The sequence below is a fragment of the Salarias fasciatus genome, chromosome 12 (genome assembly GCF_902148845.1).
Source record: "Salarias fasciatus chromosome 12, fSalaFa1.1, whole genome shotgun sequence".
Taxonomy (NCBI): domain Eukaryota; kingdom Metazoa; phylum Chordata; class Actinopteri; order Blenniiformes; family Blenniidae; genus Salarias; species Salarias fasciatus.
Window position 1 is genome coordinate 11,830,847 of NC_043756.1, and position 21,243 is coordinate 11,852,089.

The window sequence follows — 21,243 nt, forward strand, 5'->3', positions numbered from 1 at the left end:
AGTGATGCCAAAGAAACAACAAATTAAAGAGGATGCTATTGCCAAATGGATTGGACGTACAGGGTTGCCAGTCACCACAGTCGAAGATGAGGATTTCATTCTGATGATTGAGACATTTGATAAAAAACTCACTGTGCCAAAGAAAACAAAGATAAGCAATCTGATTGAGAAACATATGACACAGAAGTGACAAAGTTTAAAAAAAGACTGTCAGGTGCCCGGAAAGTTTCCATTGGGATTGACCTCTGGACTAAAAAGGGACTGACTGCATCATTTTTGGCAATAAGCTGCTGCTATTTTTGTGTTGAACAAAATAGACCAGAACACATACTGTTGGCTCTTGAACAAGTTGCCCTCCACACACAGCTCAGTCCATTAAGGCCTGTGTGCATAAGTGCATAAAGAATGGGGCATTTCAAGTGAGAAAATACTCACTGTTATAACTGACAATGGGCAATATGGTGGCGGCATTTAAACAGTCTACTCAAGAAGAGGAAGAGACCAGCTCTGATGATCCAGATGAGTTCCACCTGGGCGAGAATGAATCAGAGGAGGAGACAGAAGATGTTCGGTAAGCCACTTTACCAATTTTTTTATAGAACATCTCAAAAATGTCTCTTTAAATGTATATTTGTCTTTACTGTTCTTAGGTACCAAAACATGGACATGGATATGGAACGAATGCCCTGTGTCCTACACTGCAGCTCGTGGTCCAGATGATAAACAAGGAACCAAGTGCAAAGAGACTCCTTGACAAAGCGCGCTCAATTGTGAAGCTCTTTCGAAAGTCTTCTGTTGCAACACAGAGAATTTTAGATGAGTGCGGCTTGATTGTTGTAAATTATTTGTAAATTGGTTACATTCATTGTGCTGCTATAGATCATTTGAAGCAATTCTGCACCTTTTTATTTATTTTTTGAAAACTTAAGTTTTAAGACTTGATATTATCATTTCAGTGTTTTCATCGAAACAAAGTGAAATAAAGCGTAATAGAGCAAGAGTCACATTAGCACAAAGTGCTTTCCTTAAATTCAATGCATGTAAATAAATGTTGGCCTTCTCTTATTGTGTTCCCAGCATTCCTGAATGGGACTGGAAGGACTGTTCACTGCACTTTGTTTAGATTGATGTTCAAACATTCATTGTGCTGCTATAGATCATTTGACGCAATTCTGCACTTTTTTTATTTTTTTTTTAAACTAAGCTTTAAGATTTAATATTGTCATTTCAGTGTTTTTCATCAAAGCAAAGTGGAATAAAGACACTTGTGTTAAATGAGCGTCTAATGATTTTAAACTCCTGTTTTAAATGTGTTATACTTTTCTGTATAAAAGTTGAATTGTACACAGAAAAACATTTTTGTCGATAAAATTGATTACTAATTTAGTCGACTAAAATTGGTCTTTATTTTCGTCGACTAAAATGGACTAAAATTAAAACACAATCAGATGACTAAAATATGACTAAAATTTTAATTGATTTAGTCAACAGACTATAACTAAAACGAAATTTAAATTTCTTGTCAAAATTAACACTGGCTCACACTGTGAACTTCTGAACACATTCCCAAAAATAAATGAATCCCCATGACTTTTACATTTTTGCAATGGTAACAAATATAGCAGCCATTTGTTATATTTATGTCATTTATTTTTAACTATTGAAACATTTATAAATCTGCAGCTAATCATTAATACTATTTAAATCAATCAATCACTCAGAGCAGCGTGCCGGGTGGTGCAGAGGCCAGAGGGACCAAGCCGGGATCCAGTGCGTTTGATATAATCAAAGCTGGTTTCATTATTCACCAATTCTGCAGAACACAGCTTCCTAATCAAATCGCTACCTCAAATACAGCACTGCCGACAACAAAGTCTGTTTCATTTAATCAATAGAATTAGCCGGGTGTTTGTTTCATCCGTCCGCGGAGGAGAGGGGCTTTAATTTGTCCCATTGAAACTCTCATCTCCTGTTAAGTGTTCCTGCAGCAGAGATGAAGTATGTCCTTTCTGAAAGCAGAAAAGCTGCTTCACACGGAGGGGAGGCGACGTAGCGTGAAGGGACTTAAGAAGGATTCCGATTATCAGCAGTAGCGACGATCACGTCTTGTTTCAAGAAGAAAAGACCTGCACTTAGATGAAGTTGCTTGCTGGGGAAAATGACTGCCAGAATTTATTGGGAGCTTTTTAAGGATCTTTCTGCGTCCTTCAAGTTTGATCCCGTCGACGGAGAACACAGTTCTTACAACGAAAAATTAGCACACTTCAAAAGATTTCCTCTTAAGTCCTGTGTTGTATGACTGGTCTGTATTGATGAGGTCAGCCCTACATGAGAGTCCTACAGACTGAAGTGCTTCTTTATTTAACCTCAGTTGTAGTTTTTTGTCATTATCCCACTTCATTACACTCAGAAAACTGAATAAGTCTAAAGAAAACCTGTCTCCAAATATTCTTGCTGAACTAATTCCAGAAACAAATGCTACAGGGGCCAACGTCTTCATTTAGTTTTTTCTGTGGCAATCAGTGAGAAGCACACGAGCATTAGCCACAGTTGAAGTGTTGAAAAGTTTGAAACGTGTAAACGATGGCTTGAGGATACGTTCCGATCTGCCAGGGTGTGTTCACACTGCTGTGAAGGTAAATGCAATCTTGATTTAACTTTGCTAACTGTTTATATATCAATTATCCACCCTCAAGTTGATTTGGATTTCCATATTTATACAAAGAGGCAGAGGCAGCATCGTCTGCCTGCTCGGTCCATATGATACATTAACTGCATCGCATCTTGCTCTTTTGCTTTTATTTTTTTTCCCCCCGACTTGTTGTCACAAGCGGAGCTATGGTTCAGGCTGCTGATACGAATCTTGAAAGGCCGATAACAGATGACCATGACTGCAAATCCCTCTGCCAACACTCGCTTCAGCAGATGTGCCAGCTCAGCTTCGGAAAGGCGAGATCAAATTTACACCATGTAGCCGCGAACGTTGTGGGCGCGATTCTAAAAACTTGGCAAGGTTTTGGAATATGGAGAAGCGAATTAAAGTGGGAGAATGTTATATTCCATTATCAGACCTCTGTGCAGATGTATTTCAGATGGGACCTTTCTGATGTTGTATGTCTCGCCAGTTAAAGTCCCTCGCATGATTTGAATAGACATAAATAAAGTGTCTTGGCTCAGAACGGTCCCCCACAGCTGCTGCTAAATCAGTCATCTCAAGAACATTATCCAAGAATTTAGGAGGAATCTTAGAAAAGAATCCACACTAATTTGAAAACACGCCTGATGTAAATTTCATTAAGGCATTATCGTCAGAGCCTCATTTTAATCCCGTCCAATAAGGCTCTTTCTTTCCTCTATCTTTTCCGAGGCCCCTGCAGCTACCACGCTGATTGAATTAGCTTCTAAATGAAGTTACGGAAGGGATGGTAAATCCATCTGCTCCTTTGATTCAATTGGGCGGGTTTTAGTGTTCCCTCCCTTCCACTATAGCCTTAAATGTACAGGTCTGGGATCGGTGTAATGTAACTCCTTTGTTTTCATTATCCATGGAAGCCATCTTATCCTTCAGCACCACACCCTGATCCACCTCCTCCTTCTCTCTCTCTCTCTCTCTCTCTCTCCGTCCTCCCCTCTCACTCCCCTCCCCCTCAGCCAGCGCAGGTTGCATTTATCTGCTTTATCTCGGGGTGATTGATTCATGAGTCTGCAGCAGCGCCTGCTGTAATCGCGGGATCTGCAGGAATGTCAGAAGTGAAAGCGCTTGTATCTTAAATCAATGCAGCAGAGATTGAGTCCACTGTGTTCTGCATGTGTATCATGTGATTTTCACGGCGTCTCCTGACAAGGCCCCCTCTCGGGCCCACACGTTTTGAGTCGGGCGTCCTCGTGTTATTTACCCAGGAGAGTCAGGTCTGCACTTAGAGAGCACTATGTAGAGCACATGCTACAGTATTATGATTTATTCAGAGTCGTCCAAAGTTAAATGAAGGGTGTGCACAAGGCGGAGCACAGATTCAGGTCTAGATAAGTGTCAATGCTTCAAAATGAAAAATAGAAAATCACGTATCTCTATCAATAAAGTGTAATTCGTAATGAGATGATTGGTTTTTGTTCCTTGCGAATCACGCAATGTTAATTTCAGTGTGTATTAATAGATGAGAATCTGTTGTGAATATTTCATGCACCACGTGAGGAAGAGGAGAGAGAGGAAGGAGGCCTGATGAGCTGTAAGTGCAGCAGCCAGAGGAAGAACCGACTTTGTTTTTAACTCCATCTCTTTTGCCATTATGAGTCATGATCGTTGGAACGGAAAACCAGACTTTAGGTCATTAAATCCGTTCACATTTACACTTGCTTAATATTTGAACGGAAAGCAGTTTTCTTTGCTCCAGCTGAAATACAGATTTGATTTCAGTCAAGATCACACATGGGACTCAGACTACTTTAGATTTTATCATTGAGTAAGTGTCCATCAGATGTCTAGTCACAGTGAGCATTAAACAGAGTGTGAAATTCCCCAAGTCCCTCACCAGAGCACCGTCAGGCCCATTTTTTACGCATATGGATGCGACTCCCTCACTTCACTCATACTGACATGGGAATCTGACTGGTTCTACAGATGCTGCTCTCTTTGCTGTAATAGCTCTAAATGATCCAAACCACCATGGCTGATTTGCTTCCTGTTCCTTTCGCCATGGCCAATTCCCTTCTTCGCTTCCTGCTACCAGTTTAGACTTTAAGTTGACATGCTGGATTGAGGCTCCATCTGTTTTATGCTGTGTAGCCTATTAGAAGCCAGTTCAGGTAGTAATGTTTTTTGCTTTAATGCGCCGCCTTTGATGAAACACTCTCATTGTTTAGGATGGGATTGGAAAGTTTTACGATCTGAGCAAGTGCTTTTTCTTTTTTTTAAAGCACTTTAACTGTTGCGTTGGCTCATAGATGTAGTTAAACATGTCTGAAAAGCGAGCGAGCAATTACCCGAGTCAAAAGCTAATAAAGGAGAAGACATTAACGTTCATCATTATCCACGACGCTCACTATGTATGTAATATGTACTATGTATGTATTTATGAACGTATGTAATTTATATATGTTTATAGGCAGCTGTGTGGAAGCAAATATCTAAATACAAAATTCCAGAAGAAGTTTGGTGAATATGTAACTGTGGAATGAATATTGTGAAAGAGGCCTTATTGGATACGTAACATAATAATAGTAAAATATGTTAAGCAAGAAGAGGTAGATTAAAAAAATAAAGGTTTACTTCATCCTCCTTCTCAAACATGATGGTTTGTGTAGTTTAATTAAATGCACCATAGCTCAGGATTTGTGTACATTTAGACTTGAACTGTGTATATTGTATATAATGTACTTATGTAAATATGTAAAAGATATGATCTACATATTTCAAAATACTTTTTGAGACAGTTGGCTGTAAAGTAAATATCCTCATCCTGTTCGCTCAAGGAGGATAAATCAGAAGACTTTCATTCTGGATCCTCGGAGGATTTTGTGTTTTACATCTGGAGGTAAAGTGCTTTGCAGTGGAGCTATAAAATTGTATTTTTTAGAGAGAATAGAGAATTAAATTTCATTTCAGTTAGATGCAGAATTGCTTTATGTAAGTGTACCGCCATAAAGATGAGATTGAAAAGGAGCTGAGAGGAAAAGGAGAGGATGCTTAATGCATAGCAATGTTCATTTCATGTGTAACTCTTTCAAATCTGTGTTTTTCCCCTCTTTTGCAATCACCCAATCATGCTTTTTTCTATATTTAAATCTCCAGCTTTTTGGCTGTAAGATTTGTTTTGGCTGGCCGAGCAAACCGACGCTCCTGATGTTCTGCTCAACATCCTGATCTTTGACAAAGACATATAGGCTCATGTCAGGACTCTTTCGAAAACCTGTATTCACTTCGCAATCCACATTTAGCCTTTCCAAAAGCTCTGTATACATGTCAGATTCCAAAGAGGAAATAAGTTTGAACCGGAATGTGGTCAATGTCAGACTGACCATCCTGTGATGTTTCCTCCTCTGTGACATTGCATTTTAATGCTGAACGCTCGGAGGCAATTCAGACTGCCCGCTCACCTTCCCTTCACTGTGTGGGAGCTCAGCAGGCGTTTATAACCCTCTGACATCTCAACACCCCGACGGGGGAACACCAGTCACGAAAGGTTTGAGCGGCCAGATCTGCTCTGTCTCAGTGTGTGTGTGAGAGAGAGAGAGAGCGAGAGAGAGAGAGAGAGAATACTTCCAAACCTCAACATTACTTCTTTGGGTCTATAAACCAACAAACTCCCCCCCCCCCCCAAAAAAAAAACAAAAAAAAAAAAACCTATACCTACTGAATAAGACAATATTGTAGAAATGCAAAAATTGATAAATTGCAGAGCACTGTAGAACAACAAACAAGAAAATAAGCTGATTGAGAGTTGTGTGGGTGGATGTAAGCATGTGTGTGTGTGTGTGCGTTTATGTGTGTGTACCTTTAAGGAAAAGCAAAAGGGAATGAATCATAATTCTGTGATGAAGCATGAAACCTTCTTAGACAAAACAAACACAAGGGCGCCATTAATCAAGCACCAAATATTGTGACATTCACTGTAGAGGAATTTGCTGTTTTGGTCATGTTTGGTAAAAATGTATAATAGAATGAAAGGATGCAGGGTGAGCTGAGAACAAGGCTCTTTAATCAAGCTGTCAAGAGAGTCCCAAACACACTTACAGTATATTCCCATTCAGTGTAATTAACTGGTGTTATGAGGCATGCACAACACAGTTCGCCACAATTTGTTGCTTCAGTTCTTTATTTATTTTTATTTATTATTTATTTTTTTTTCTAATGTTTTTCTTTGTCAAGTACAATGTGTGTGCCTATTTTTAGGTGCAAATAAACACGTGTACAGTGTTGTGGTTTTGGCTGCCTGAAGCTGTGAAGGCATATTTTATGAAAATACTCAGATTTGGTTGTGGACTTATTTATTTTATTTTATTTATTTTATTTTATTTTATTTTATTAATCTTTCTGTTCATTTATTTAGCTATTTGGGCTGAAGTTTTCTAGAACCATAACTTTTCGTGTTAATAACCCATAACAGTTGAATTCTTCAGGCTGTGCTGTGTGTTTGCTACACCATCAAAGTAAATAAATTTAATTAATGAATAGCTTCAATGTTTGCTTGAGCCACCATATTGCCCCATATGTAAGTCACCACTTATTTATTTTTTACGCACATGGGCAATATGGTTTCATATGGTTGAAAACAAACTAATAAAAAAAAAAAATCAAAGTGTCAGGATATTTTGATGCTCGGAGAGATTTAAACCACTCGCTCATTTCCTGCAACAGGCTTAGCCAGCTCACCCCTGTGTGCAATGGAACGTTTTTAAACTCAGAAAAAGGTATTATGACACAAACAGGCTTTTTCTTGGCACTCGGTAGAGAAGCGCTGCACTCAGTCAGCCATCTGTCTGAAAATTATCCGCCTGCAGCTTCCTCCCTTTTTTTTTTTTTTTTTCCTCTCTGTAATTTCAGGTGTGTTTTATGTTCTGTGGCGTTTTTGGAAACGACAGGGATGCAGCAGCACTTAATAGTGCCTTGGCATGTGGCCTGAAATTCTGTGTTGGAATAGCGGGTGCATCTGACGCCTTATGGAAAAGTTTGTGTAATGGGGCAAAGAGAACAGAGATAGGAAAACCTGCAACAGCTTACAAGCCAAGAAGAGTAAAAGTACTGAGGAATGAGAGCCTGGAGGAGTTAAACAAATAAATAATTCTTTCAAATTAATGACAGTTTTCTAAATTTCATCCGCCTGTTTGCCTGTCTGCCACATGAAAACCTCAACATTTGATCGTCAGTTTGTTTGACACATGGAATCGCTCCATTTCCATACCTAATCGTGTTCCACGCTGACTTTCCTCAGACTGAACTCTGCCTGAACTTTAGACCGTTGGCCGCGATTTTATCTCACCGTGGTCCGAGTGTAGTGAGAAGATTTCACCAGTCCTTGAGCTGGTTCAGCATGGCATGACGATTAAACGACACGCAATCTGAATTTCTCACTGTGACCAATGAGAATTTGCAGAAAAAAAGAAAAAAAAAAAAAATTGCACCACGTGCATTAGCACACATGCACAGACACACATCCCCGAGGGTGTGAAGATTAAATGAACCTTCATCAAATACGGTTAAATCAGCAGCAGAGCCAAAGGGGGCGATCTGAGCAGGTTGCTATGTATGCATATTCCGTATACATGAAAAAGGTAGCTTAGCCTCTTTTAGCTGGATATCAACCTGCCTCTTGCTGCATTAATCTGGTTATCCCGCGGTTGCAAAGCCATTTCAAATTGTTACATGAGATTTACACACCGACTCTTGTCTTAATGAGCGGAGCAGATAAGAGTTCGTCTGGCAGAAGTGCACAAACATGGCCGCTTCAAAGGCGAACCGTCAGAGTAGAGTACAAATAAGTAATTGACCCTGTCTCCCCTTTGGATATGCAGCTATATTTTGGGGGAAAACTGGGAGCTCAGATTAGCACCATACAAATCTTGTTTTTAATCTCGCTCAAGCAAAGCCACATCCGGAAATTGATTCTTCTGCCACAAACGATGCACACACTACCTGTCTGTCTGGGTTCGGGTCTCCTGACGGCGGTGCGAGTGGGCTTGAGAACGTGACTGAAAAGTGAACAGGAGGTGGGGTTGCAGGCAAAGGGGCCTTGCTTTAACAAGCTTATCTTGCTCCTTAATTCAGTTCAGGCCATCAAAGTGTTGAGAAGTCGCGTCGCCAGGCGGTCGTATTTTCTGACCGCTACCTGTGACAGCAATTACAGGTTCCCCTTCAAGCGTGCCTTTGTTTTGGTGGCAGACCTGACTGCTTGGCTAGAACGAGATTAACTCAGCGTTCTGCAGCTGGAACAAAATAGAAGTCTAACAATGCAAATTGTCGTCGCCCTCTGAAGCAGTGGGCCAGCTCCTGCCATCGTGGCATTGTAGGCTCCCGGTCCAGGAGCTTTTGTTGTGACACCGCCGTTATAATAGCCAGAGAGCTCACACACATCAGTGAAACACTCTGTAAAAAGCTGCGTTTAGTAACAGCAAAGAGCTCGAGATCACACAGAAAAGTGGAAGCAAGGGCGAGTTTGTTTGAAGGTGAAACTTCATGAATAGTGTATTCCCAACAAATGAAGCGTGCATACGCTGTGTTCAGCATCTGCATAATTGCGTACCTGTAGCCGCGCGCGCCAGGAATTAGCATACGAGTACACGCAAACTTTTGTCCTACTTTTGTTTGCTTAACAGCTCACAAATGGAGAACTGGGACTCATCTGCTTTTAATACCTTTTTAAAGAATTTGCAAAAGAGGCGCTTTGTCTACACGTAGTCAGGATCCAGGTCTGCGGCTGCTCATGTGCACAGCGAGCGGCGATGTCAGCGTTTCAAGACGGTCTCTGTCACATTCAGTGTGATGCCCTCAGTTTTGGAGTAGCTGAGAGGAAACGCTCTCCGGCATCGTTGAATCCTTTAAACACTTCAGCGATCTCGTTCTCGTCGCCACTTAGAAAGAAAGAAATAAAAAAATCAGTTTTATTGTCTTGCAGCCGACAGAAGTTTTGTGCACTGCGGTGCTCTGAGAAGCAGGGACGTGAATGAAATCAGTCCCTCTTCATGCGCTACTTTGTTCCTTTATTGGTTTAATCTATGACGAGGCCCTACTTTGTTTTTTTTTTGTTTTTTTTCCATCTGAGTCTGACAGTGTATATGTTGGCCTGTGACCAACCCAATTAGCGTGATGTATGGCAGCCGAACCGTCGTGTGCCGCATATTCAGCAAAGAAATGAATCTGCTTACATTTCTCTTGTGCAAACTGTACGCCGCTATATTTTGCTGCTACTTGTGTCAAAGCAGCAAAATGCCAGTCAAGTCCTGTTTCTCTTCCTGAGTTAGTGCCGCGCTGATGTATGTGATAAGTAAGTGAGATAGCTCTGCTGCGACATTTGAGTTATGAATGCCGCCTGGAAAGACTGCCAATAATTTAGTGTTCATCTTTTTTACACTGTTATGAAACAAAAAAAAAGTCACCATTATGGATTTGCCTTGTGATTCTTCCCGTTTCTAACAGAAACAACAAATCCTGCCGTACAATGGCTGTAATGTTGCACATCTACTGCTTTATGCTCAGATTAGTGAGAGTGAATCATTTTATAATGCTGTCCTTAATCTTTCATTACAACGTTGTTAGTAGGCAGCGTCACTCGCTTTAACTTCCTCTTTGTGTTGTTCCAATATGTGCGTTATTCATTTGACATATTGAGCATGGCAGAACATTTTACATATAAAACACAACTCAATGCGTTTAAGAGATAATAACAGATTATTTCCTCATTGGCACAGAGCGAGTTATTGTTGTTGTTGTTTTCAGATTCATCTCGACGTGTACCTCAGTCTCAAATTAACAGCGTTGAGTCGTTCTCCAAATAATAAAGCGTGATTGAACACAAAAGGAAAATGTCAACAGCAGGAAAAGTTTGTCTATTTACTGCATAGAACCCTCGCGCAGTATATTGTTGCAACAAATGAGATCCTATTAAAAATTAACCCAAATGGAGCAGTGTGGGTCTCAGAAGCTGCTGCAGCGTGCGCTTTCTGTTTTGCTGAGGCGAGGTTGTGGACTAGCCTTGTTGTTCATATTCTGTGAATAATTGAAACTGACTTGACTTGCCCCTGTGTCTTTATTCAGTAAATCCTCTGATGACATCAAAAAAAAAAAAGAAAGAAAAAAAAAAACAAGCTGCCGAGTTGATTGTGAAAAAGAGCGTTTCTGACTTTGTTTTTTTTCCAGCTAACTTTCTTCAGAAGTGGAATTTATGTTTTACTCTGTTTGAGTTTCTTTCTCTCGGCCTCAGTTTCCTCATCTTTCTCTTTCCTCTTTCATCCTCAGGTGGACTTGCTCATGCCAACCAAGGTCACAGGGGTCATCACCCAGGGAGCTAAAGACTTTGGCCATGTCCAGTTTGTTGGTTCATACAAAGTTGCGTACAGCAATGATGGGGAGAGGTGGAGCGTATATCAAGACGCGAAACAGGGGAAGGACAAGGTGAGTTGTTTACCGTCGCATAATAACCCACGTGAACATATTAATGGCAAACCTGCGTGTCCCAAAACAGACTTCATTATCGCTGCCAAAGCAAACATATTAAAAATACAGTGGAATCAGGCGCTTGTGGGCACTGCGAGGGCTGAGGGTTTGAATTATATATATCGCTCTGCAGAAGAAGGGGCCACTCTGGGTAGAAAACATCAGAGAAAAGATGCACAGGGAAGATACACACCTGCAGCAAACAAAGCCGCCGATGTCAAAATGACAGACATTAAGTGTGAAATGTGCATTTTGGGAGCCGTCGTGTTCTCCTTTCTATTTCCCTTCAGCATCTTTTTACTCAGTGGCTCAAACGGAGCCTGCTCGGTCTGTCCTATTGCTCCTCTCTGGCTTGGGATCAGATAAGATCGCGCTGTCAGCCCGGCCTGGCCACTGCTATGTTGAAAATCTTGTTTACGGCCCTTCAACTGAGTACACATGTCCATTGGAATTGCCCACGACAACAGAAACACTGGCGAGCTGGCAGCAGCTCCTCCGCTGATATCAGGAGGGCTGCAGGCAGAGGGCTGCAGCGAGAGCTGAAGCCTCTTTCTTTCAGATACTGGTGGCAGGAGAGGTACTGTTTACTCTCTCTCTCGCTGTGTTATTGAAAGATAAGCCCTACTTCTTCTTCTTATTCATGAATGCTGATGTGTGACCACAGAAATCCAAACACACTGAAAGCATGGGGTGGGTGCACTTTATTTTTTTACAATTATTATATTTAAAATGCGCCGTAATTTTTTTTTTTAAAACACTAAAATCCTTGTCAAATTGCAAAAACATTTGCAAAGCTAGTTACTGAAAAGCTCAATTCATGTAACTTGGTAGGAACACTGAGTTTGAAAGCAGATAACATGCCAGCTGAGTTTTTCTCAGGATGAACTTGTATTATTTTGCTTTCAAAATGAGGTACAGCTTCAGTTGTCTTTCTTTATATGGGTTATCATGCTACTGCTGTAATGAAACAACCCAATGCAGATCAATCGGAGACCATATGTGGTTCAGAACTAAAATGTTTCACCTCTTGCTCAGAGATATACAGTATCTTAATAATATTCGAAGACATAATATTGATTTCTTTATTGATTTTCCGAACTTCAGTGTTTCTTCTTCTTTAAATGTGAGATGTTTTAAAATGGTTTACAGTCTGCTCCCTGCAGTCTGCGCCTCAGCTTTGGTTTTCTCATAAAAAAAAAACAGAGCAGAGGTTATGCGATAGGCTCCACTTTCATTTCCAAGCGAGACTTTGCTAAAGAAGGATTTTTTATATCATCAGGGTCAGTTTTGATAGATAAAGCGGCACCTTATTAAGGCAAATAACTCCCACCAACTTTTGCCCCTTTCATGTTGAAGATCTGGTGTAGCCGCCGATACCTCAAAAAAAAAAAAAAATTCAATTTCTGCCGTTAAATTTTCTTGCTTGAGGAGTTTATAGCACCCATGATGAATCTTTGGATAGAGGCCAATGCATGCTCAGCATGATTTTCTCTCAAGCAATTCCAGTACTGAGCCCTGGATGACTTCTAAAAGCCTGGAAAGAATCCTACGAGATAGCCAAAGGGGGAGAAAGCAAAGTACCGGTGACATCTCAGAAAGCTATTATGCTTATTTTCAAATCTCAGTTTCAGGAGAAAATAAAGAAGTTACTCGATGGAAACACTTTCTTCTGCAGCTCTGACATTAGGAGGAAAACTTTGCGTCGCTCCCTGTGTTGTTATTCCTGTGTAATTCAGGGCAGAGGCAGGTTAGGCAGTCGATCTGAGCGCAGCGCCATATTAGAGGGCGAGTGAGTTTAGCGCGACTTGTGAGAATGTCAATCAGTCGGTCCCAGACAGGAGCGAGTGGCTGTTCAGATGTATGATTCTCAAGGTGTTTTCCCCCTTCCAGGTCAGCTGAAGCAGCCATTAATGCTAGAGGACACATTTGGCTGTTGCACTCCCGAGGCTCCTCCTGCCACACCACAATGCTTGACTTGGCAGGAATACACTGCGAAGCGGCATGTGTGTGTGTGTGTGTGTGTGTGTGTGTGTTTTGTGTGTTTTGGTGTTTGGGTGTATGTTTGCGAGCTCGGCTGGTGGAGGCTGGTAAGTATTCTCCTCAGCTCCCCCCTCCAGCTCCTGTGTGGCAGAGGCTGCAGGCAGTTAGATCTAGATTGAGAGAGGAGGCCTGTGTCAGAATACCAGATGTTGTCAAAGCGGGGCACAGCGGCGCGCACAACAGTATCACTCCACAAAATCTATAGCGCCTTGTTTGCCTTTGCTTTACACACAAATCCCAAATACCTATGTAGTGCACTTGCTAACCGAGACAAGCTACAGCGGAGTCCATTGTTTTAAACATAATTAAAGTGGGATGCCTCCCATAATTCAGCTGCATTCCTGGACTCTCTCCACTCTGAGGTCAGCGTGCCGGCTGGTCCCGCTCCCCTGCTCCGCTACAGATGTCAATATTTACAACATTCTACTGATAGTGGCAATCAAGCACAAAAGTAATTGATTTATGTTTAATAGTGTTTTACTCAGGTGAGATGAGGTAATTAGCTATTTAGAGTCCTCAATCCCCCGCAGGTCAGAGGGCACTAAACACTAGATAGCTGTGGAAACTGTCAACTTGAAATGAAACACTAATCATCTTTTTTATGATCAACAATCCAAAGATATATTGATAGTTAATCTCAGTGCAGGTCAGGATTGAAAAAACCCAAGAATACAGCCGACCTCTGAGAGGAAGGGGTCGTGCAGCGAGCTGCAGTTTGATTGGGTGTAACCGCTGCTTCCCAGCTGGACGGCCGCTCTCGACCTCTCAGTGGCGCGGCGGAGTTTCCCCGCTGCTGCCGCGACCTGCTTCGGGCAGCAAGAGGTCAGAGGGCAAAGAGGTCCGAGTGACCCGATCCCCTGACCCGTGCTGCAAGTTTCAAAATAAGTGACGGGAAGTGTTGCAGCTCCAGGGGGTGCACAAAGTATGCGCTTGTAATGTGCACTCATGACTCCACCAGCCTGGAAAATCAATGGCTGAGCGCGGACCGGTGGCTGCTGGGGTCAGTCTGGAGCCTGTGGCAGACACATGACCTTTGACCCCATGGTGGGACTGTTGTTTTTGAACTTGAGAGCGAGCGAGTAGGAGTTAATTATCTAGATTAATGTACAGGTACATCTCCAAAATGGGAGTATACTTGAAAAGTTTCAGCATTTCAACTTTCAGAGCTGTAGGTGAAGACGAGTTGAATCCTGGAGAGGTCACCCAGACAAATACACAAAAATTCACACTGTACTGCAAATAAAACTCAGCAAATGACGCCACCTGAACATGCACAGCTCCACAGCACGGAACACACACTTCCAGCCTGCACTCCCACCAGGTACGTTTGCTCAATGAGGCGAGATTTCAACCACTACAGCAGTGGACAGCCCCACTCATAAAATGTGAGCTATAAAAACTGTAATTAAATCGTTATCTCACCTTATGAGCTATTTCAATATGTCTAAATACTGTGTATTTTATCGTCATAACTTAAAAACTGAAATCCTGAAGGATGATAAAAGCTCATTTATTTCAGTGACATGTAAACGAAAATACCACGTCTGAATTAATTGAACTTCTCCAATATATTCAAACATTATAGATCCGCCTGTTTATGAAGAAACATTGGCTTAAATGTTTTCATTTTCTCTGGATTATCAGCAGTGCTGCCTTTATTTTGACAGGAAATGAAATAAGGGAGCATCTGGGATGAAACACTGCCACATTTATTAAAGTGGTTCAGTCACCCGCAGCACCGGCAGAACCAGGTGGCTCCGGCTGCCTCACGCCAGTGGCTCCTCTCCTGTTTCCCTGATGTTGCAGACGAACCACAGGTCGGACGCAGCAGGTTCAACTTCTGCGGCAGCAACAGCTGCTTCGTTTATTCCCAGCTGGATGCATTTTTTATTTCCTCTCGGCTGCTTCGGGATGACAATAAAATCTGTCATTTGCTCTGTTAATAAAGGATAAATTCAGTTAATGGTCAGTTCTCCTACTGCAGCTAATAATACAATTTAGATGCTTGTATTTCAAAATACCCTATATACAAAATATAAGCTGATGGAATGACACATAAGAATATTTACTTGTGCTTATTCCACAATTTTATTTCACAACTGACATGAACAAGTTTATTTTTAATTTTGTAGTGTCACACGGTGAAAGTTCTGCTGATCTTGCATAATGTCATAATCACACTAACGATGCCTCTCTCCCATCGTTGTAAGGTGGACAGTATTCTACAAGCTCATTTTTCTCAAAATAGCAGAAAAAAAACTAGGTTTCTCTGCAGCCGGCTGTGCAGCCGCTGTGCAGGGACCGTCTGCAAATACCAAAACTGCTTCCACCAGCAAAAACACATCAGAAAAAAAAATAATAAAATTAACATCGCTGGTTTTCACTGCAGTGTCACCAGAGTTCCTGCAGCCTTCATTTGCCTCCTGAAAATATTACAGCTTTTACAAAAAAACTTTTTTTTCATTATAACCTGTGCACACAAGATTTTGGTACCTTTTGGAACCTTTTGGAGCTTAAGGGACTCCACACCGACAACGAATTAAGTTCTAAAAATATCCAATTGCTGTCAAATGTTTATTATTAAACTCAGTCTGCTATCAGCAGCCACACTAAATATATTTACAAAAATATACTGGTATTGAGGATGATATTATAAGGACATTTATGTGTTATTATTTTGCTTATCTTTTCATTCCTAACACCGCATTTTCTCCATTTATTGTGGTCCTTCACACGTCCGCTTCCAGAGATCGTATTTCTCGGACATTTTGCACGTCCCCAGACAGTCTGGGACAGATCCTTGTGAAACCTCGATCAGCTGCTGGTTTTGTGGCCTTGCCTTTTATGTCGCGCCGTCCTTTGCCCTGCTTGTCGTACTGCACTCACGGCGGCACTCGCTCAGGAAACACCTGTCCTGCTTCCCAATGTCAAATGTTGTAACTCGGAGAGACTGTAAAGAGCAGGGAGTCAAAACACGGCTGTTTCAAAGATGTTCCGGTCTGCGATCGCTCTCCTGAGTATGCTTTCATTATATTAATTATGAATGTGAGCGAAAAGGCAAAAAGGGGGAATATCAAAACATGCCTAAACTGGAGGGCATATTTATACTCTAAATGTAGTAAATGGTTATAAATCCCAGCTCAGTTTATGCCAACCAGCTTTTGCTTTTCTTCCAAAGAACCTTGAATTGTAATTTGACTGAAGTCTGAACAAAGCACAACCAGAAGAACCAAACGCGGGATGCAGGCTTCAAAGTGTCTGTGTTCTTGAAGATGCATCAAGGATGAATTCCTGCCACTGGTTTAATGTCTTTATACATTATATAAGCTGTTGTGAGTCGCACAGAGGCCTCGTCAATATTCCACACATCTCTGTTGTGAATGTTGTGTCACAGAATACTTTACATGACAATAACGATCCAACTTTGTTTCTTTACATTTTTTAATCCAATGCGGGAAGCGTTTTGAGCAGGAAACCAAGAAACGTGTCACAACTAATCATGAAATATCGCAAAACCTGCCAATAGAATAATAGTTTTATGTTATTTTTTAATTTTTCACAACATGTTATTGCGATATGGACTCAAAGCTTTTATTGTGTGATTGGAAAGTTACACTATTAGCTGCTATCGTGCGTCATTGTAATGTCCAAACTACTTTGCTTCATTCACTCTTCATTGTTATCTGAAATGTGAAAACACAGAAGGAATGCGAACGCCCTGCAACACTCGGTTATTTTTCATTTGAGCTGTTGAGTTGCCAGAGGGTAAAATCTAAAATGTGTTTCCATCATTGCAACGTCAAACACTTGGTACGTGATCAATTCCCAGGACTCATCAGTTTGTTATCTGATGTACATCTATCACACCGAGCCGTATTTTACCAGACCCTGTAAACACACAGAGCAGGTTCCCACTCAGAGGTGTGTATTAAGACGTTTCTTTTTCACATGACGCACCGGAGATCAGCGAGAGAGAGAGATGATTATTTCCAGATACACCCTCTCAGAAAATAACAAGATGTACTCATTAGGCAAAATGTGGGTGAGAAGCGAGGTAAGTGTGTCTACGAGGCCCCTCTCAGACACAGGAAATAACAGGATAAAGAGAGATGAAATATGATACAGCTCAGTTTTTATTAAGTACTTTGAGATATTCAATATATGGCGGAAAATATCACAATGTGTAGAAAGAAGGGGGAAAAAAAGAAAACAAAAACCATCAGAAATGACAGAGAGAACAGAGAGGTGTGTGATGAAGTGTTGCTTTCCCATCGTCACATACAAACCTCCTCCGACTACTATCTAAAACCTCAGTATAGATGAGAAGGACCGGGAGGAGAGCGGCTTCCAGTGCTGGAGTAAAATGATGAAAAAGAACGGCGGATGAAAAGGTGACCCTCCGTCGTTTGTGTTCGACATGTGAAATAAGAGCAGTAATGAAAACTACACCTGCCACATGATTTCAGCTCTGTGAGAGGAACGCGGCCGACGCTCGGGAAAATGACAGGACCTGGACGTGCTGAAGAGAGGATCACACAAACACAGCCGTCTTAAAAAGAGGAGGGGGAGGTCCGATGGACTGTCACATCACTGTATATTGATCCGGAACAATTACATCTTATATGTTCTTCGCTGCTGGATGAATAATCTCTGCTTATTACCTGTACAACACGTCATCCTATGTTAACTCTGCACTCGTCTGCTTTATTAAGGTAAAATGTATCTGAAGAGAATAGATGAGTTTCATTCTATTTATGTCCATGTGTCAGATTATCACGTACATCCAGTTAAAATGGCCCCCAAACATACAAACAGGAGAACCAGTGTACGATATTCCTGGATATTATAAAAAAACATTATTTTTTTCATTTTATTTGATCATTTTATGAGTGAGAGTTATATTTACAGACATCCCATTTGAAGTCTCTGCAAAGCTGTTAATTAAATTTCTCTGTAAAGTTTATGAAGAGGATAAACAACATAAAAAGGCAACAAATTCAGTAACAAGATTAGTCTAGCAGTGCTGTTGATTTATCAATTCCGTTTTACTGCCTAAATGTTTCATCAAATATATCTGTTCATAAAAGTAAAGTCCAACACATAATAACTAATTCTTTTAATCAAATTTCTCCAAGTAAAAGCCTTTTTTATTGTAAAATTGTCAGCTCAGTTCATTCTATACTTACAAGATAAGCTTTCTATGTAAGTGTTTCTGTGTTCTTTCATCAAACTGCACACTGGGAGATTATGCAAACTTCAGTAAAGTTCAGAAAAGCTTCTAGTCAAACATACCTTCGAGGTAATTTAGAATAGAAAGAAGAGAGACTTTATCGATTCCAAGGGAAATTCTTGAGAAACCCAAACCTGATGGACGTTGCTGCCAACATGTGTGATTGTCTCTGTGTTCACCCACTTCGCACTGAGCACTGCAGGCTGAACCGATTTGGACCTCTTTCACAAACGGGTCAAAAACAAGACACAATCATGAACACTGAAGATGTTTTCAGATGTAGTAAGTGACATTGTGTGTTGGTTCAAAGCATTCAGTGGACGTAAATTAATAACCGTGCAAAAATATTGCTCATTTGTTGTTGTCTTTCTTGAACTATTTGAAAAAAACATGTCAAAATATTTAAAAACTGAAACAAATCAGTTATGAAATGAAGATTTTCTCACATAGAACAAAACATCAACTTAATGTGCCATCTGTGGGGATTATAATAGAGTCCTCCTTCCCCCTATTGTGCTCTGAATGTGTCATTTAGATTATTTACTTTCCTCATCCAGTAGTTTCCTCATGTTTGGTGCTCAACCCACTTTCTTTCTCAGAGGACACATTTTTGTGCATCTTTTTGTGCATTCAGATTCATAGCGCATCCAAACAATCAGCTTTTTTTTTTTTTCCTCTCTGAAGTTGTTTAACCTCACAGAGAAAAGCACAAATTGTGATGAATAGAACAGAGAGAATTCCAATGCAGCTATCAAATCCTGCCACAGCTTCCATTCCTTCCTCCGACCCTTCTGCTCTAAAACTCCTCTGTTGTTTCATGTCACCACGCAAACTATTTTGGTCCAGTTTTTTTTACACCCGTATGAGCATTTGAAAGGGAATTACAGGAAAATTTACTCAAAAAAAAAAAAAAAATGTGGGTCCTCATTTCTAGCACCTGCTTGTATTTAGCCCACTGATTTCCTCTTCCACACAACACTGAATCCTATTACATCCCAATTACACAAGCATAATCATTTCTATTTAATTGAAATGATCATATCCTTCAACGAAGCACTCCCTGTAGATACATTTCCTTCCTAATATACTTCATTCTACTGTCGATTAAACACACATCTAATCAGCACTCTAATAATCAACAACAGATCTCTTGTCCCGGCATGAAAATGATGCGTGTTTGTGGTCACTGGCTGAGTGAAAGTTGCACAAACTCGACCTTTTACTGAGCGCTTGACTGCAGCAGAAGATAGAAAACGCAACATGCTCAGTGAGGAAAGATGACTCAAAGTGTTTATTAGTCTATTATTAGTTTATTATGTTTGAACACATCCGGAGTCGAGACACTGGGTTTGGTTTAGTTGTTTTTTTTGTGTTTTCAGAAGCAGCTTTTCTGGCACCCGCCGAGCTTTCTTTAATTAGATAACGACAAAAAAAAAAGGGTCATAATTGAGGTAAAAAAAAAAAAAAATCCATCTAAAAAGCCTGCAGTACATGTTATTAACACCATTCTGTGAGCATGGAGACCCAGCAGCCGAGGTTCTTTTGCTAATTGTAAAGGTGGCGCTTCCAGCTGCGCCTCTTTAACAATGCGCCGGTTTCTCGGGGAGAGCCGCCGATGTGCTCGCATGAAAGAAACACTCCCCGAATAGGGCCGAGTTCAGTGGATGGTCTCTCACTGGCAGTGTTTGAATTGGAGCTCCGATTGGCCGTGCTTCGTTTCAGTACCTGCTCAGGCAGGAGGGCTTCAAGGTAACAGTCCGGAGAAATCAAGCAATAAATGCAGCAAAAAATGTGCTGCACCTGCCTCCTCGGAAAAAAAGCAATCAGATTTATTTTTTCATGGCTTTTCCACTAAAACCCACAACATGTCATCTGTTAAGCATGTTTTACTCATTTCTGAGTCTTGAAGGGCCTTCGATATCAAATGTTCAAAAACGGTTCACAAGACGGTGCAGCAACCTCTCCGACAGGCTTTAAAGAGTTTCTTTCAGTAAATTTGCCATTCCTAACTTATCCACATTTTTAATTTATTTATTTTTTTCAGTTTCAGTCAGTTCCTAATGTGCCACATTGACGCCAAAATAGCGTCAAAACTTGAATGTAAGTTTGTGAAAAACATCTTTTCTTTCTTTCTTTTTTGCCCCCCAGGTGTTTCAGGGGAACTTCGACAACGACACACACAGAAAGAACGTGATAGATCCCCCCATCTACGCCCGGCTGGTTCGGATCCTGCCCTGGTCATGGTACGGCAGGATCACTTTGCGTGTAGAGATACTGGGATGCACAGAGGAAGAGTGAAGCCCTTTTCTCCGTCTTTCCCGTCATCGTCCCCCCCCCACCCCCCCGTCCCTTCGGCATACTGGAGTATCTCCCCCGATACTGCAGAAATAAACTGTGCAACCTGTAAAAAGTAATTGATTTCCAATGGATTTTTTCAAGAATAAGTGTTTGGTTGTGGTGGGTTGCTGTTTGTTCTTTTGTACAATGATTTCAAACCTGCCCCCCGGTTCACTTTCAGTTTCCTATTTAAAAAGCGTGTTCTTCGTCTTTTTATTCTTCTTGAAGTTTGCCATCCTGTTTGGAATGAACTTCTATAATATATATGGGAAGGTGCGGGGGGGGGGGGGGGGGGTTTTGGGGGTGGAGTATGAAGGTGGAGGGGGAGGGTCTCACTGTGGTTTTAACTTGTCGCCATGAAAAGCTATTGTACAGTGTCACTTTTTAACAAGGATGTGAAATCTGTCCGTCGTGCTTCATTGGACACGATTAACCGACTTCATCCCATAACTGAAGTGTCGATGTAGAGAAAACATGTTATCGCTTTATC

The 21,243-nt window shown here is 41.1% G+C and overlaps 1 protein-coding gene across 1 annotated transcript in view; it reads left to right on the plus strand.

Annotated features, from left to right (window-relative positions):
• edil3a (EGF-like repeats and discoidin I-like domains 3a) overlaps positions 1-20,949 on the plus strand; it is a 104,186-nt gene extending 83,237 nt beyond the window's left edge. The window contains 2 exon segments of the mRNA XM_030104089.1: positions 10,949-11,104; positions 20,565-20,949. Coding sequence (XP_029959949.1) covers positions 10,949-11,104; positions 20,565-20,714 — 306 coding nt within the window. The 3' untranslated portion in view covers positions 20,715-20,949.
• The last annotated feature ends 294 nt before the right edge of the window (positions 20,950-21,243 follow it).